This window comes from Echinops telfairi, unplaced genomic scaffold (genome assembly GCF_000313985.2).
Source record: "Echinops telfairi isolate 266 unplaced genomic scaffold, ASM31398v2 ScPeMD7_7405;HRSCAF=8443, whole genome shotgun sequence".
NCBI lineage: Eukaryota > Metazoa > Chordata > Mammalia > Afrosoricida > Tenrecidae > Echinops > Echinops telfairi.
The window spans coordinates 97,572-115,489 of NW_022111305.1; the positions used below are offsets into that span (position 1 = coordinate 97,572).

At 42.2% G+C, this 17,918-nt stretch overlaps 1 protein-coding gene across 7 annotated transcripts in view; it reads left to right on the forward strand.

Annotated features, from left to right (window-relative positions):
* The window catches only part of DZIP1 (DAZ interacting zinc finger protein 1), an 88,112-nt gene that overhangs the window by 17,508 nt on the left and 52,686 nt on the right, over positions 1 to 17,918 (forward strand). For all 7 annotated transcript variants that reach the window (XM_045296367.1, XM_004709764.3, XM_045296364.1 and 4 more), the window contains exons 7-9: positions 1,945 to 2,069; positions 4,164 to 4,325; positions 8,017 to 8,154. In XM_045296367.1, the coding sequence (XP_045152302.1) occupies positions 1,945 to 2,069; positions 4,164 to 4,325; positions 8,017 to 8,154 (425 nt within the window). The remainder of the gene's footprint in view (positions 1 to 1,944; positions 2,070 to 4,163; positions 4,326 to 8,016; positions 8,155 to 17,918) is intronic.

Below are 17,918 nucleotides of genomic sequence, written 5' to 3' on the forward strand. Positions count from 1 at the left end.
ATTTGATCTTGTCCGTCTACCATGTGCATCCCTGCATTTGATCTGGTCCCTTCCATACTACCTGGTCCTCACCCCAAGAATGTTTGTATGTAATAGCTTTTTCCCTATGCCCCTTTGCATTTTTTTTTTTATTGCTTACCTCAGCGGACTCATGCTGTAAGGAAAGTGTATTTCATTGGTGCTATACTGCACCCTGGCTGACGAGAGGGAGGAGTTGCTTTTTTTTTTAAATACTTTTATTGGTGGCTCTTAAATCTCTTATCACAATCCATACATTTCTCCACTGTGTCAAGCACATTTGCACATATGCCACCATCATCATTTTCAAAGCATTCTTTTCCCACTTGAGCCCCTGATAGCCGCTCCCCATTTCTTCCCCCTCCCTTCCCCACCCAGCCTTCCTCACGAACCCCTGATAAGTTATAGATTATTTTTCCATGTCTTACATCATCCTCCATCACCCTTCACCCACTTTTCCGTTATTCATCCCCCTGGGAGGGGGTTCTAGATTGATCACTGTGAGGGAGGGGTTTCTGTGGCTTATTTCATACCATTTAAATGTTCTCAATGTGCAAAGTCTCTTTTTCCTTGGGCAGATCAAAGCTTTCTTTAGTTTTCCTAGTAAAACCCACTGCCATTGATTTGATTCCAATTCATAGCGACCCTGTAGGAACCCACTGCCTCTGTGGGTTTCTGAGATTGTATGTAACTTTTTATGGTAGAAGAAAACCAACCCCATCTTTCTCTTGAGGAGCGGCTGATGGTTTCAAACTGCTGACCTTGCTGTTAGCAGCCCAAAGGCTTTCCAAGATTGTAAATCTTTATGAGAGCAAATATCCCCAGCTGTCTCCCACTGAGTGACTGGTGGATTTGAACAGCTTACTTTGTCATTAGCAGTCCAGGGTGTACCCAACAGCGCCACCAGGACTCTTCGAGCCCAGTAGCCACAGAGATTCTGACTGCATCATTAAATTGTTCTAAACAGTCAGATGCATGTCTAGCTTGTTGCCCTGAGCCTGCCTTCGCTTCCCTTTTGGGCCAGCCTGCTTCCACCCTCACCCATTTCAGGTATCTAGACTCATTTAGGAATCAGCAGAGCTTTGGATAGCAGTAAGTAAGTAAGCCACGTGGACCACTGGTAAAATTTAGCAGTGGATTGGAGAACAGAGCAAGATGGAATATTTTAATCTGATCTTCTTTCTCCTCTGTTTTAGTATCTTACTCTTTCTCATAATCGTGTCAAAGAGTGTTTGTCTAAAAAATGAGTATTATTTCTTCAGGTCATCTTTGAGATTATGACTTTCTGCTTTGGCTTCCATACCTTTCATGTCTGCTCTCACAGCACAGGCACATGCACATCCATTCAGTCGTGTGTATACCTGCATGTAAGTACATGTGCATACGTTTTCTTCTCTTCACTTGTGCTTCCTTTTACAGTGTCTCAGGATCTCAGGACCAGTCAGCAGGTTGTGGTGCGAATTAACATTTTGAATGCTAGTCCTTTGTCTGCAGTAGTGGTCAGAGTTCTCTGCACAGCTCAGTTGGAACCAGGAGGATGATAATGTTGCGATTTCAATGTGGTAGGACTTGCAGTGGAAGCGGTTGCTTCACCTCTCTGATGAAGACAACCAGAGTGCTATGGTGTGCAGGCAACCACAATGATTATTCCTTGTCACCATTATCTTGTCAGCCTCTCTCCAGAGGGATAATCCAGCCTCAACACAGAGACAGAAAGAATCCGCTCAAAACTATCCATCCAGAGTCCCACTTAGGGCTCCCAAGAAACACCACAGGGTAAAAACTGACCTGTGCCACGTCAAAAAGGGATTGAAAACCCAAGAAAGAGCCATTTCCCTGAGCTTTAGTAGGACCCCACTTTAGTAAGCTTTCAGAGAGTGTTTCAGAAGAAGCTGTATTGTAAATGAGTGATTTCTGTCATGACAGAGTACAAGAAGAGGCTGCAGACAGATAAGCTCCAGGATGAGATCGACATGCTGAAGGAGCAGCTGCAGCTAACCAAGTCTCAGCTGGAGGCTGCCCAGCATGCCCACGCAGTGAGATTCTCTAAGGTATTGGGCCGCACTCTGACCAGGGGGACCCTCCACTCACCTTATTCATGGTGTTGCACTAAAAAAAAGAGCCTGACTGGTGCAGATGGTGAAGAGCTTGGCTGCTAACCAAAAGATGGGCATTTCAAGCCCACCCAGTGGCTCCTTAAGAAAAAGGCCTGACGAAAACCCCATGGGGACAGTTTGATTCTGTCACATGGGGTTGCTGGGAGTCAAAGATATGCTCGGTGGCACCCACCAACTTACACTACGTCGTGCAAAGCCTCTGAAACCCCTGTCAGTGGTTCTGACCAGCCCGATGCTTTCACTTTGAGTGTCTGCCATGTGGTTACAAATGAACATTAGCAAATCCAGGATTCAGGAATTGTGAGGATTGACGGTATTTTTAATTCAATCATCTGCTTGTGATTACGTTGTGGTCTGGACTTTAAGAAACACAGGACGCTTGGAGTTTGTGGGCCTTGATGAAATATGCCTACATTGCCAATCCACTATGTAGTATCTTAAGCAGAAAAGCACATGGTGGGAAAGCTAGCTCTCCTGTCTTTTAAAGGCTTAAAACCACACAGGGCCATTTCCATCAGTAATGCAAGAGGATGCCTTTCTATCAAAAACCGTAACCAGGAAGCTCCATGACTCTTTGTTGCCAGCTCTCCTAGATGTCCAATTCTTTGCTCATTTGTCATTGTGATGTTCCCTCTGTTTCTGTTAGCTTCTTTTGTATGTGCTAATGGATTCTTTTCTTGACCATGAGATGCCTGATTACTGAAGTAGCTTTCCATTTTTTATATTGTCCAAAGAGCACATGCTTCTTTGTTTTCAAATTATTGATATACTTCACAAACCATAAAATCGACTTTTTAAATTGTGCCACCACTACCCACTGTCTAACTCCAGAGTAGACTTACTCTCCTCAGAAGGAAGCCTGTACTCAAGAGCAGTGAGTACACCCAGCCCCTGGATTTCATTTACTCTTCTAACAAACCCTAGAGGAAGGTACTGCTACTGTTCCATTGCACAGAAGGGAAAAAGGAGTATGGGCGGTGGGTGGGGTGTTGACTTGCCCAAGGTCATGCAGTTGATAAGTGGGAGAGTCAGGATTTGGACTCAGGCAGCCCTTCTTGACCATTGCACCTTAATATTAGCACCTGCAACAAAAACACTATTTTATCGGAGCATTAGAACCTCTAGGCAGGTGATTTTCCTCCATCTGGTTTTAGATGAGAAATCAAATTTAGATCAGCTCGACCTTGGAACTAGTGCATATAAACCTGAACTTGGCTTTCTTTGGTGGGTGAGTGGAATGGGGCTCATTATTGTTGGTTGTCATCCAGTCAATTTTGACCCATGGCGACCCCATATTCCTTCTTCCTCCTCTGTGCAGTGGGACAGTATGAAGTTTGAATGACTTACAGTAAGGACTCTAGAAGCGTAAGCTAAAGTATTGAAATCAGGCCATGCTTAAAATCCTGACTAATGAAACGTCCAAATGGAACAGGCAAATCCACAGCTAGAGGAAGTACACTAGTGAGTGTGGGGAATGGTGGACCACTAATGAGTATAGGGTTGCTTCTGAGTGGGATAAAACTACTCTGGACTTACAGAGTAGTGTTGATGATACAGTTATCTACATACCATTTTCAAGGCTATGGGTTTGAACTGCCAGCCTTTTGGCTAATATTACGGGCTTGACTATTTGTGCCTCCCAGGGACTCCAGGAATGGGGCTAGCCCAACCCAACTTCATGCACTGACAGGAAGGATTCTCCGAAGGCTTGACTGATGTTGTTCTTTCAAAAGTATGTCTATTATTGCCTGACTCACTATACAGGTTTATAGAACATGGAAAGTTTGAGGCGTAGGGCCTCTGTTTTGTATTTCAAAGAGTAGAAGGACAAAAAGATGCTTACCGTTGCCTTGGCTTGCGTATATTATTGTGTCCAGATACCCCCTTACATAAAACATCGTTGTTACAAACCTAACTGAAATAAGCAATGATGGCTAACATATCTGAAGTGACCCTATGGCTGTGCATTTAAAAGTTTTTATATTTGCTCCATATCCTAAAATACGATGTGTGAAAATAATTTTTCAGGAATATGAAATGCAGAAAGCCAAAGAGGAAGAATTCCTGAAGTTATTTGATAGGTGGAAAGAAGAAGAAAAGGAAAAGCTGGCGGACGAAATGGGAAAAGTCAAGGAGATGTTTATGAAGGAGTTTAAAGAATTGACTTCTAAGAATTCAGCATTAGAATTTGTAAGTGTTCACCTGGCAATTCTCGTTGTATGAGTAGAGGTTAGTGTTGCCATGGGAGGTGGGTGGTGCTAGAGTGATAAAGTGGTCAGAGGGCCCAGTCATTCCTTGATTGACCTTTGGCTTAGATGTTCTTCCTTCCTGAGAGCTTTACAAGGGGTACGAGTCACAGAGAAGAAGGAACAAGTCAGAGGAGGCATGGGGTTGAGCGTAGGCTTGGTGGCACCTACCCTCAGGGCAGCACATTCCAAGGATGAATCCCATCAGATCATAGAGGGTCACTGTTAGATGAACTGGATAGGGTTGCATAGCTTTATTTGACAACTCCTCCCTGATTTTGGAACTTACCACTATTGTGTTTGTGAAGACTGACCCAGAAAACCAGATGGACACCCTTTGCTAAAAGTCTCCTTCCTTGCTCCAGTCTCAGCTGGTGAGGACAAAGGAGGAAGAAGGCAGGAGCTGGCTGCCCTGGCCACGTTGCCCTCATCACATGCATGAGTGATGGAGACAACCCACTTGGACCTTCATCCTTTGTAATAGCCAATCAGTGTCCCCCAGCCAACAGTTCATTTGAGCTCCTTGGGCAAGTATAAGCCGGAATCATCCATGGGGATAAAGAGGCCAGAAAAGAGGAAAGTTAAGAAATCCTTGAGCACCCTTGAGGGACCAACGCGTTCGCTAAATTAATTCAATAGAAGGATGTACGGTCAAGATCCTTCCCTAAAACTCTTTACACTCTAGTTTAGGGGCGATGACTTCTGAACAGCATGCCACCTGTTTTTGTACAATCAGTAGACCAGGAGTGGTTTGTCCATTTAAAAATGATTAGAAAAAAATATCAAAAGAAGATTTTATGACCTGAAGATTTTGTGCATCTCCAGGTACTTTTCAACATCTGTCAGTAAAGTTTGATTGGAAGACAATCATAGCCAGTATGTCTTCTCTGTGATGCAGTCATGCTCCAGCTGTAGAACTGAGTACTTGCAGCAGAGACCGCATTGCCCACAGAGCCAAAAGTATTTACTGTCTGCTCCTGCACCGCGCCAGTTTGCTGCCCAGTGTCATCTTCAGAAAGCAAATATGGCACAACATTAACAATGGGTGAAGGTGAAGTGGGTGTTTGTGGTACTTTACTTTCAACTTTTTCATGGATTGAAACTTTTTAAAAATTGGAAGGGAACTAAGTCTGGGTGGCTCGTGGCTCATTGCCTCTTTGGAGCGCTTCCTTCAGATGGCTTCCTATTGGCCTGTTTATCTCCATATCACCTCTCTATAATTATTCCTATTGTAAGCAGTAGAAGAACTTCCAGGGAATACTTGTTTTTACCATTGCACTCTGGGGTCTTCCCCTGAAAGCACATTGCCAGATGCCTTCTCTAAGTGGGATGCTGCATTCTCCACAGAGGTAGATTAAGCCATTGAGGCTGGTTTCTTAAATCTTCCCATCAAAGCCACTTTTAGTAATGTGCTGTCAGTTACAGTTATTTTATCTATGGCTCCTGTTATCTCCCAACCTCCATGATAACGAAGAAGTAAGCCTTGACTTCACAGCTTTTCCATGCAAACTTCCCCTTCAAAATCATTTTTTTTGAAATATAGTTCACGTACCAGTCAATATACTTATTTAAAGTATATAATTCAGATATTCACAAGGTGTTACACCCACCACCATAATCAATTTTAGAACACTTCCATAAAATCATAAACATTAGCAGTCATATCCATTTTCCTGTAGGCTCCGCTGCACTAGGTAACCAGTAAGCTACTTTTCTGTGTCTATGGATTTGCCTATTCTGGACATTTCACACAAATGGAATCTTATAATAGGTGGTCTTTTGTGACTGGCTTCTTTCACTTGCTTAATGCTTTCAAAAAGGAGCCCTGGTTACACCTTGGGCCCATAACTTCAAGGTCAGCAGTTCTAAACCATCAGCCACTCTTCAGGAGAAAGACTGGCCTTTCTACTCCCGTGAAGAGTTGCTGTCTCAGAAACTCACAGGGGCGCTTCTACCCTGTTCTATGGGGCTATAAAGAGTTAGCAGAGACTCAAGGGCAGTGAGTTGAGTTGTGTAGTTGAATGTTTCCAGGGTTCACTTAGGTAGCACACACACACACACACACACACACACACACACACACACGACTGAACAATATTCTCTTGTATGGATACACCTCATTTTATTTGTCTATTCTTCAGTTCATCACATTTTAACACAGAGATGCATTCCTTTTTGTTCTTAGACATTGTACTTCAAACCAGAAATTCCCTCCAACTCCTCCCCTTTCCCATGCAATTTCCCCTATTATTATCATGTTAGCGTATACATTTGAGGTAGTTGGTGAATAAGTATTGATACTTTATTGTTAGCTGAAGTGCATATTTTATTTATATTCTTTAGTTTCTACATTATGTATTTTGTTTGTTCCATGGCCCTGTATTACATTTTGTTGTCATGTCTCCATAGTTTTCTTCTTTGTTTGTTTGAGCTTTTTATTGTGATTTGAGTGAAAATTTAGAACGGAAATTCATTCTCCATTCTACAATTGATACTCATTTTGTTCTGTGACATTGGCTGCAGCCTCGTCAATGTCACAACAATCCTCCCATTTCCTCCCTGGGACCCCATTTCTGTTTACCTCCTTTCTTGCCCCTGCCAGTCTTCTGAGATGTTTTTGGGGCGAGGGCTGCTCCTTTGCCTCCTTTTGCCTGTGACAGTTTCTCGGACTGCCCTTGTTTTTGATGATCGTGCCAATTTGACGGTAACTGGTCGGTGTATTGTAGGCTCCCTTGGGTTGGAATCTGTGTGATGCTTTTCTCATGATGACGATTCATGATGGTGGGTGTTGATCTCGTCACTTGACTGAAGCAATGTTTGCCAGGTTTTTCCATCTTTCCATCTTGCACTCTTTGGTAGGGAGTCAGAATTTGAAAGTCATCCTACAGAACAGGGAGTTAGACTCCTCTACCCTTCTGTTAGTGAAGTTAATGTATTGTGCCTCTGTGGTTTTCTTTGGAAACACAGTAGTATTTGGTGGTGGTTCAGGGTCGGATTTTCATCTTCGGTGCAGGAGACCTGGTTTAATTTCTGATTGATTCACTTCGTGTGCATCCATTCCCCATCTGTCATTGGACACTTGCATGTTATTGTGCTGCTGAGCATGTTTCAGGATCCGTTTCTAGACTTGGACATGGGATGGTGTCGGACTGGGCAGCCTTGTGCCTGAGCTTGCCCTGAGTTGAGGACTGACTCGACATCAGCAGAAATAACATAAACATCAGACTTTAGAACTAAAAAGCCAAGGGGGAAATTAAGCATTGTGAACCAAATGGATTACTGATGTGGGTGCCTGAAGTGTTGGCCTCGCCATGACATTTCGTATTTTCATTTGAGAACCAGTTGCACTCAATTCCTCTGTGTCTGACAAAGAGTCCTAGCCCATCAGCAATTTAAAGGCAAGTCTGAGGTTAGAAAGTCCAGTCTTCATCCTGGATACTTTCAGTTAAAAAACCCAGAGAGTAAGTGAAAGCAAGCAAGCTGGACCACTGGGAAGGAGAAGTAGAAGTCAGATGAGCTGTCTGTAGAACAGTCAAACTTAAGATAGGGCTACACTGCTCCCTGCCTTTAGCTTTTGTTTCAGTTTTACAGATGTATAAATATTTCCATCAGTGATTTAAAAATGTTTCTTCTAGCAATTGTCAGAAATACAGAAGTCCAATATGCAGATCAAGTCCAATCTAGGCACATTAAAAGATGCACACGAGTTTAAAGAAGACCGGCCTCAGTGCCCCCAGGATTTCCAAAATGTGATGCAGCTTCTTGATAGTCAGGTATGTGAAAGTGGGGAGTAACTGCAGTAGATGCCTTACTTTTCTTCGTGAAGTAATTTATAATAAGCGTCATTTACAGAAAAAAATGTCTTTTCTTTGTGATTGACTGATTTGTTCAGTTTCTTTACCTCCTAAGGAACAATTTTTACCAGGAAACAAATAAAGCTTATGAACTTAAAAAATATATGAAGGAAGAAGGTAGCATATGCCATTTTAAAAAGCTAAGTGTGCTCAGTACATACTCTAAAACACACCATATGTGAGGCCACAAAGCAAGCCTCAATAAGTAAAAAACATTGAGGGCCTACAATCCATTTTCTTAGTTCATAACACTATAAAACTGGAAATCAATAATAGAAAGAACAGAAACATAAAGATAAACACAGGGAGACTGAGCAACATGCTACTTTAAAAAAGTGGGTGTGTTAGTCCAGGTTGACTAGAGAAACAAATCCAGAGCCACTCAAATATGTGTATAAGAAAGAGGCTTATATATAAGAGCAATTGAATATTGAGAAAACATCCCAGCCCAGTCCAGATCAAGTCCATATGTCTGATATTAGCCCATATGTCCAATACCAATGTATACAGTCCTCTTCAGACTCAAGAAACACATGCAATGACGCCAAATGCAGGAAGATCACAGGCCAGTGGATGGGAAGTATTGTGGATCCAGTGGCATTTTCAGCATCTTAGCACTGGCAGGGGTCTCCAAGTGGCTCCTCCAGGTCCAGGGTTCTTGCTGCCATCAGCATAGCCCCGTGTGTCTTGTCAACTGCTATGTCTCCCAGGGAGTGAGCTGAGAGCAAGAGTGACTCCTGCCTCCAATGAGGAAATAAAGTGGTTCCCAGAATTCTCAGGAGAAGGCCATGCCCACATAGAGGCCTCATTGACTAGCCAATGATTGACAGGCAAGACTCCACCCCTTCACCCTTAATCCTCAAACTGACACCAGATTATATAACTACCACAGACCACCCTTGTCAACTTGACACTTTCACATAACTCGTTAGCCACATATAATTTTTAAACAAACAATAATAAAACCATATCTGCACCTATTAGGATAAAACTATAATGCATACAATTAAAAAATGTGCCACCCTCAATTAAACATAACATTCTATAAGTGAACAACACAAAAATATCCTATGTCATAACAATTGCAGTTAAGTAGCACCTACACCTTAATCCTATGAATATATTCCAGCACCTATGAAAATTTGTAAGCCAGCCACTTCATGCCTTTATCCCCCCAATTTTGGGTATCCAATTTCTATACTGCCCACGTAAATCAAACCAGTTCCCTGAGGAGTCAGTTATATTTTTTGACGTGAAAAATTGTCATTCCAGTTGGAACCTTGTGAAGTCTGCATTCATAAGCAAAGTCAAATCAGGACAGGCCATCCATAAAATCTGCAGCAATATTGCACCAGGTCACAACCTCAAATGACTTCTCTTCATCTGGTCATGTTCTGGTCAATTCAATGTGGGCTACCTCACTTACCCTCACCAGGGTGTCCATTGGTCACCTTGCCTTTAGACCATGGTCCCATCACAAATTCTTAACAAGCCTAGCCCCCTTATGCTAAGTCATGAACTTCAGACCAGTCCTCTAGTTCCTGTAAACCAGGTCCATGGGTATCAGTGGCCAGACTCAACCCGTTCCTTATTGCTGCATTTCTTCCATTTCCACTCAACAAGTGGATCCAGGTGGTCACCTAGCAAGCATTTCAGCCTGTCCACAGGCTTCCTTTAATGTTCGGTCTTACCGTGTTTCCCCGAAAGTAAGACATCCCCCGAAAATAAGACCTACTTACAGTTTTGCCTCTCACTGAAATATAAGGAATCCCCCTGAAAATAAGACCCTCCTGAAAATAAGCACCCCCCGCCCCCTCCGAAAGCTACTGTAACTCTGGATTCTGGACCGCAGCAGCGGGCGGCGCTGCGCAGCTCACTGTTGGCTGGAGCGCAGCTGGAGCAGACAGGAAGTGCGAGGTCTCTTTTAATAAAACAACAAACAATAAATGTGCACTATATTCTTCTTCATGGAAAAATAAGACACCCGATAATAGGGCCCCAGAAGCTACCATAACTCTGGACGCTGGACCGTAGCGGCGGGCACTGCCTTGCAGCTCACTGTTGGCTGGAGCGCAGCTGGAGCAGACAGGAAGTGTGAGGTCTCTTTTAATAAAACAACAAACAATAAATGTGCACTATATTCTTCTTCATGGAAAAATAAGACACCCCCTGAAAATAAGACCTAGTGCATCTTTAGAGCAAAAATTAATATAAGACGCTGTCTTATTTTTGGGGAAACAGGGTAGGAGTTTTCTTCGTGCTTCCATATTTTTTCCAGCTTCTGACAAAAAAACACTATAGAGCTCAAACGTCAAAAAGCCAAAGGGTTCCTTTTTCTTCAATCTGTCAACAGTCCCCAGGCAAGTCTTTTGGAATACAAGTGTCTTGAGTACTCCAAAGCATTGGGTGGGGCTTATCTGTTCATAGCTTTCTTGTCAAACCTGTCCTGAAGGTCATATTAATGACTCACGCAAGTGGGCTTACAAACCCTCTATTTTTATACTTCCCAAAATCATTTCTATAAATCCTTATATCAACAATAGTAAGCAGAAGAAATTAATACAAAGTAGAATCAGCTACTAAACTCAATTCTTAAACAGTTAAGTTCAATCTAAATCTAAATCCTTATCTAAACTATTCTATTGATACAAAAATATGGGATTAGTTCTCTGACAGCATCAAACCAGAGCCAGGCTGTCAGCCATTTTGATCTTCTGTCAGCCATTTTCCTTAAGCAGCATGGTAATAGTGATTTCTACCCCTGAGCTAAAAATATACATGAACAACAATCATTTTTGCCATTTCACACAGGAATAACCAAAGACTACAACCAAACAAAATAATCAAAACTTTAACTTCCCATATTCTTTAGAAAACACCCCAGTAAACCGCACGAACAAATCTGACTTCTGGCTAGCCAAAGAAGAAACACTCCCATGAGGTAGAGGTCAAATAAACATTCACTCTCCATCTTTATGATTTGTTTCTCTAGTAACTCACTCCCAGGGTACCATAATGTGCTAGGCCAGGTAGACTAGAGAAGCAAATTCATGGAGACTCATATGTGAGTAAGAAGCAGGTTTATATACAAGAGCAATTGAATATTGAGAAAACATCCCAGCCCAGTCCAGATCAAGTCTGTAAGTCTGATATTAGCCCATATGTCTGATACGAATGGATAAAGACTCATGCAAGACATGCAATGATGCCAAATGCAGGAAGATCACAGACCAGTGGATGGGAAGTCTTGTAGATCCAGTGGCACTGTAAGCTTCTCAGCGCTGGCAGCTCCAGGTCCTGGGTTCTTGCTGCCATCAGCATAGCCCCATGTGTCTTGTCAGCTGCTATATCTCCCAGGAAGTGAGCTGAGAGTGAGAGTTTCTCTTGCCTCCAAGGAGGAAATACAGGAGTTCCCAGAATTCTCAGGAGAAGGCCATGCCCACATAGAGGCCTCATTGGCTATCCAATGACTGACAGGCAAGATTCTACCTCTTCACTCTTAATCCTCAAATTGACACCAGATTATGTTACTACCATACTGGGTAGTAGATCAAATAAGGGATGAAATTAAAAAATCCCTTCAAACAAATGAAAATGATTATACAAGATATACCAAAACCTTTGGGGCACAGCAAAAGCAGTTATCAGAGGGCAATTTATAGTGACCAGTACACACAGGAAAAATGGGGAGAAATCCAAAATCAGTACCTGAGCACACCTCCTACCACTAGAGCAAGGGCATCAACAGAAGAAAGGCAATTATAAAGACTTGAGCGGAAAAATATGAACTGGAAAACAGATAAGAAATGGAAAAAATAAACAAGACAAGAAGTTGTTTCTTTAAAAAGATTAGCAGAATTGACAAACCGCTGGAAAACTTACAGGAAAAGGAAGAGATGATGCAAATATCTAGAATTAGATATGAAAAGGGCAACATCACAATAGATTCAAATGAAATAAAAATAATAATAGCAGTACTATGAAAGATTGTTCTCCAGCAAGTTTGATAATCTAGAAGAAATGGACAAATACCTAGAAATAGACCATCTAGCCAAACTAATGAAGATGGATATAGGAAACTTGAACAGACCCAAATCAAAGGGAGAAATAGAGAAGGTCATCAAGAAACTTCCAACCAAGAAAAGTCCAGGACCAGTTGGTTTCATAGGAGAATTCTACCAAGTGTTCAGTGAAGAGCTGTTACCAATTCTACAGTGTATTCCAGAATAGAGAATCGGGCAGCTCACTATGGAGTGAGCATAACCCCAATACCCAACACAGGCAAAGAAAAATTCATGACCAAGGGAGATTCATACCAGGTATGTAAGAATAGTTCAACATTTGGAAAACCATCAGTGTGCTCTACCACATAAACAAGGCAAAGAATAAAAACCACATGATCATATCAATGGATACAGAAAAAGCATTTGACAATATCCAACGTGCATTTCTGATAAAGACAATAAATTGAGAAGAGAAATTCCCCAACATGGTAAAGAACGTATAAAAAAATCAAATAGCTAACATCACTCTCTACAGGGAGAAATTGAAAACATTTTAGACAAAGAAGAAAGAGGGTCTACACCCTTCTGCAGATAAAGAGACAAGTTTCCCAGCACTATTTGTCGAAGAGGGTGTTCCTTTCCCATTTAAGGTATTTTGGTCCTTTGTAAAAAATTAATTGTCTGAAGGTGAAAACTTTTATTTCTGGGTTTTCTATCCTGTTCCATTTGTCTACATATCCATCATTGTACCAGTACTGTGGCTGTGGTTTTGAGGTCAGGTAGTGCAAGGCCTCCAAATTTGTTTTTTTGAGAGGTTCTTTTCTTATCCTTGACTTCTTCCCTCTCCATATAAAGGTGGTAATTTGATTTTTCCATTTCTTTAAAGAATAAAGATGGGATTTTGATCAGAATTGATGCACAAAAACAAACTCAAGATGGATTAAAAACTTAAATGTAAACCCCACAAAGACGAGGGTCATCAGTGAGAAATTTGTGCATCAAGAGACCATCCAAAGAGTGAAACGAGAACCAGAGATTGGACACAGTGGACACTAAAATCCATAGAATTCTGTGATACCTCTATGTGGGGCAGTGGGGGGCGGGGTGGGGGCACAAACCATACTCCAATTAAAAGGTGGGCAAAAGACACGAATAGACCATTTACAAGGGATGAGACTCTGATCAGTCTGAAAAATACACGAGGTGTGACAGATGGCGGGCTCCGAATCTCCCATTACAGAGAAATGCCCTTCATGCCCGTCATGTTGTCTGTCATTGGTGAATTTGAGGCCTCGATTGTGAAGTGGGTTCGGAATCAGCTGGTGGGCTGCTTGCTGAGTGAGACTTACTGGGTCCTTGGACCACCTGCGCCAGATGGATCCTTTTCCACGGGGGCTGGAGGACAGTCCCACCCTCCCACCTGTTGGTATGGGCCTCACACAGCTGTACCTGAGGTCAGGGTTTTCAAGTAAGATCAAGCACAAGTGAGCAGATTTTACACACACACACAGGTTCCTCGGTCCGACGGTGAATGAGTAAGTGCGAATGGCTGGTCTGGTGATCTGGCTCTTGGGCGTTGGAACCCTTATGGTAACATCGCTGAAGGAGGAGGCCTCACCGCAGGATGTTGGAAAGAGTTTGGCCAGGAGGCACCTTGGGGTCTAGCCTAGCTCTGAACAGAGGACACTGGTGGTGCCCATGCTCCTTGGGCATTTCCCCTTGAAGAACACTTGGAGCCTTCTGGGTTTTGCCCAAGATCAAAGCCAGAACGGGAGCTGAAGACCACCTTTCTGACTTAACCACAAAGAAGCCTAGAGAGGAATTCTGCCCTTCTCCGATGTATTGCTTCCCAGGAACCTTCTCTCTTTATTTGTAGCACGCATGGTGTTTGTGTTAAGAGACCAAAGAGAAATAGAGTGCTCCTCATTTCTTCTTGCCCTTCCTTGGTTTTATTTTTACGTCATTTTGTGATGAGATATATAAAGAACAAAACGGTGGTCATTTTGGCCGTTTTGTGTGTGCAATTCAGTGGTGCTGATTCTGTTCACCATGCTATGCACCGTCACCATGATCTGCTTCCAAATGTGTTCACCACCGGATCCGGAAGCGCGGCACCTTGAAGCAATACCTCCTTGTTTTCTCCTCACTCCTGCCCCTCGTAACCTCTAATAAACTTTGGTCCCTAAAAAAAATAAAAAATACACGAGGAAATGCTCAGACACTTACTAGCTATCCAGAGATGCAAATCAAAACAATGATGAGCTATCACCTCACACCCACAATGGTAGCCCAATTTAAAAAGCAGAACAGCAGATGCTGGAGAGGATGAAGAGGGATGAGAACTCTTACACACCATTGGTGGGCTTGTAAATATGGACATCCTTTGTGGAAAGCAATATGGTGTTACCTCAAAAACGAAATAGAAATACCGTCCGCCCCAGCAGTGCCTTTGCTGGGCATATACCCCGAAGAAACAAGAGGACATGAACAGACACATGCTCTCCCATGTCCATCGCATTACAGTTCATAATAGCAGGAATCTGGAAACAGATCAATTGCCCAGAGCGGAAGAATGGATAAAGAAATTCTGGTTCATACACACAATGGAATACTATGATCCCTAAAAAACAGCAATGAAACCTTGAAGCACCTCATGGGTGGACCGGAAACCATTATGCTGAGTGAAGTTAGTCAATCACAAAAGGAACTATACAGTTTGAGTCCACTACTTATGAAGACGAACACCAAGACAAAGACAGGCTTCTCTCAGGTCATGTAATCTAATCTGGTCTCCCAAGCAACTAGGTAGGGAGCCTGCCTAGTGCCCATGAACCCTACATCACCTTCTTTATATGTACATCTTAAAACCACCACAGCAGGGTCAGTTTCAGAAGATGTGGGGAGAGGGAGAAGTTGCAATTGCTGCCATACAGATTTGTGCAAAGGTCACCACACATCAACAGACACTCCTATGACTGTTAAGTAAACCTTACTGGAGATTCGAGTCAAGAGGAGGGAAGTGGAGAATGTATGGACAAGGCAATTACACCTCTATTGTTGGGAAAACCAGATGGAGCAATCTACCACCAGGGAAAAAAATGCTTACTAATTTAATATATAAAACCTGAGGGGAGGATGCATCCATCCAAGACTATGTTCGTAATTGGGCACTTCTGGCATAGTTTCTCTCCAGTCTTTGGTGACCCAGACCATGTGCAACAGATTCCTGGGCCTTTAGACTCAGTCCTTTTGAGTCACACACAGCATCCTTCATAGATCACACCAGAAGGATTCAATGTGGAAACCCTACTATGTGAAACTGGGCTTTACCTCAAAGACCCTGGTAGCAGATTTAAGAAACTGACACACTCCTTTGGACTTAAGGCCTAGGACTTAGCCCTGTTGTGAAAACAAGCAGATAGCTGTGATCCCAAAGTTACATTATTGGGGTCATTGGACCTTCTTCAGATCTCTTGCTTGAGGGTGCCTGGGACTATTATATTTTGCCCTGGGGCTACCATATATTTACTATTTTAATGCCCTCTTTGTCTTTTTTATGATATATACTAATCTGGGAGGCATGGTACTGCCTTTGTGAATGAATGTTATTGAAAGTTTTGCCCTATCACCAATCTCTATTATTTTTCTAAATAGTGTCCAGACATTTAAGCGTTTAATCTGTTCAAGTCACAATTCATGTATTTCAGTTCGGAAAAGCTGGTCTATACAGGTATCATTTCCTAAACAATGTTTTAAGCTCTATACCATTGGCTAAATGAATGACATTATCAATAGAATTATCTTATGCCCAGGAGGATGATTTATAATGTCCTCTATAATAAAATGACAATGATGTCTCTAAAGTGAACCAGAGATATTTATAAACCATAGATATATAAATGGATTTTGGACTCATACTTAATTCCAGCCCCAATCTAAGAACAATTATTTCTTGTGACATGGCCCTACTGAATACTGGCTGTGATAGGCAGGGTTTTCTAGAGAAACAAAATCAGGACACTTATTTTATATATATATATGGATATTTTTACATAACACGAAGAAATATAACAGCTAATTAGTCCACACAGCAGTACAGAGGGCTCAGTTCAACTCACTTCCGTGGAACAGTTAACATACTGGAAGTCTTTCAACTCAGGAGGGCTGCCACATCCAAGGTCAAGGAAACAGACAGCTCAGTCTTGCCTTGGGCAATGCAGGCAGAGTCCACCCACAGGCAGCAGCTCAGGAGCTTAGTGAATCAGGCCCGGATGGGATATCAAACTCAAGTGATGTAAGCAGCAGCAATGTGGCAAAGTAGCTCTCGAAGGAGCCTCAAGTTCTAGCAACACGATCCACGGGTTGACTTGTCCTACAGCTAGTGTAGTTCACAAGTTGAGGCAGAGAACTACTAAAGCAGCCGCACGCTGGTCCAATCAACAGAGAACAAGAGAGAAGGGGGCAGGCTGTGCAGATTCATTTACCTCTTTGCCCTCCAATCAAACTGCAACCTGATTAGTCCCACATGTTCCTATTGGCCAGGTTGACACAGTAAATCTATCTATCACACTGGCCCTCATGCAGAGATCACTGAAGATATTATGGTTGTTATAATAGCAAAGTGTGGTAAAGAAACCAGAATAGTGCCTGGCTATCAGAAAGAATAGTGTCTAGGGTCTTAAAGGCTTTTCTTAAAAGAAGCAGTCACATAGCAGAAGCACACCAGCCTCTGGAATCTAAAGATTGTACATGATAAAATCCAAATCTTATGGGATAGTTTCAGAATTTAAATTCTGAATACCCTATTTGCAGAAGGCTGTTCATGACAGTTGAAGCCGAAATCCATTTGTAGATTCCCCATGAATCTCCTCGGACCATAGTGTAAGGTTATGAATAGCTTTGCTCTCAGACAGAGTGCATTGTAAAGCCAATTGTGGCAGAAACATTTAGGTTAAAATGTAACACCTCATCATTTGGTTTCCCTTTTGACACATTTTAAAGTTGTTTCATTTTTAATATTTCTGCTTTCTTTTTTATTGAGGTTTTTCTCTCTTTGTTTTGCTGTTGCTCACTACTGTTTGTATTTTGTATGATTTTCTGTATATAAAATCCAGGACAAGTAGACCTTTAGAAATTGTGACTGGATTAATAATTACCTAGGGTCATGGCAGTGGGGAAATGAGGAGTTAACAACAATGTGTACAAGGAGAAAAATGTCCTGAAACGGTGAACATCTTTTTAAAATTTCATTGAATGACTAAATTGCATATGTGAAGTATACGCCAGTAAAACTACTTTAAAAATATAAAAAGGTAAGCGTGCTTTTGAAATAGTGCACACCTGCCGATGCATTTTAAGGAGCCCAGGTTAACCTGTTAGGCTTGGACTGCTAACTGCAGTGTCAGCATATCAAACTCACCAGCTACAGGGGCAGTTCTGTGTAGGGTCGCCATGAGTTGGAGTTGACTCTGGCATGAGGGGTTTTTTGTTTTGTTTGTTTGCTTGTTTTCATTATCAACCAGTAAAATTGTGTCATCTGAATATCACAGGCTGTTTATGAGTCTCCCTCTGTTTTGGAGGAGGAAATCATGCTTGGTAGAATACAAGATCAATGAAAAGGAGGAAGGCACTCACTGAGATGGATTGATGCCATGGCTGGAACATTGCGTTCAAACACCA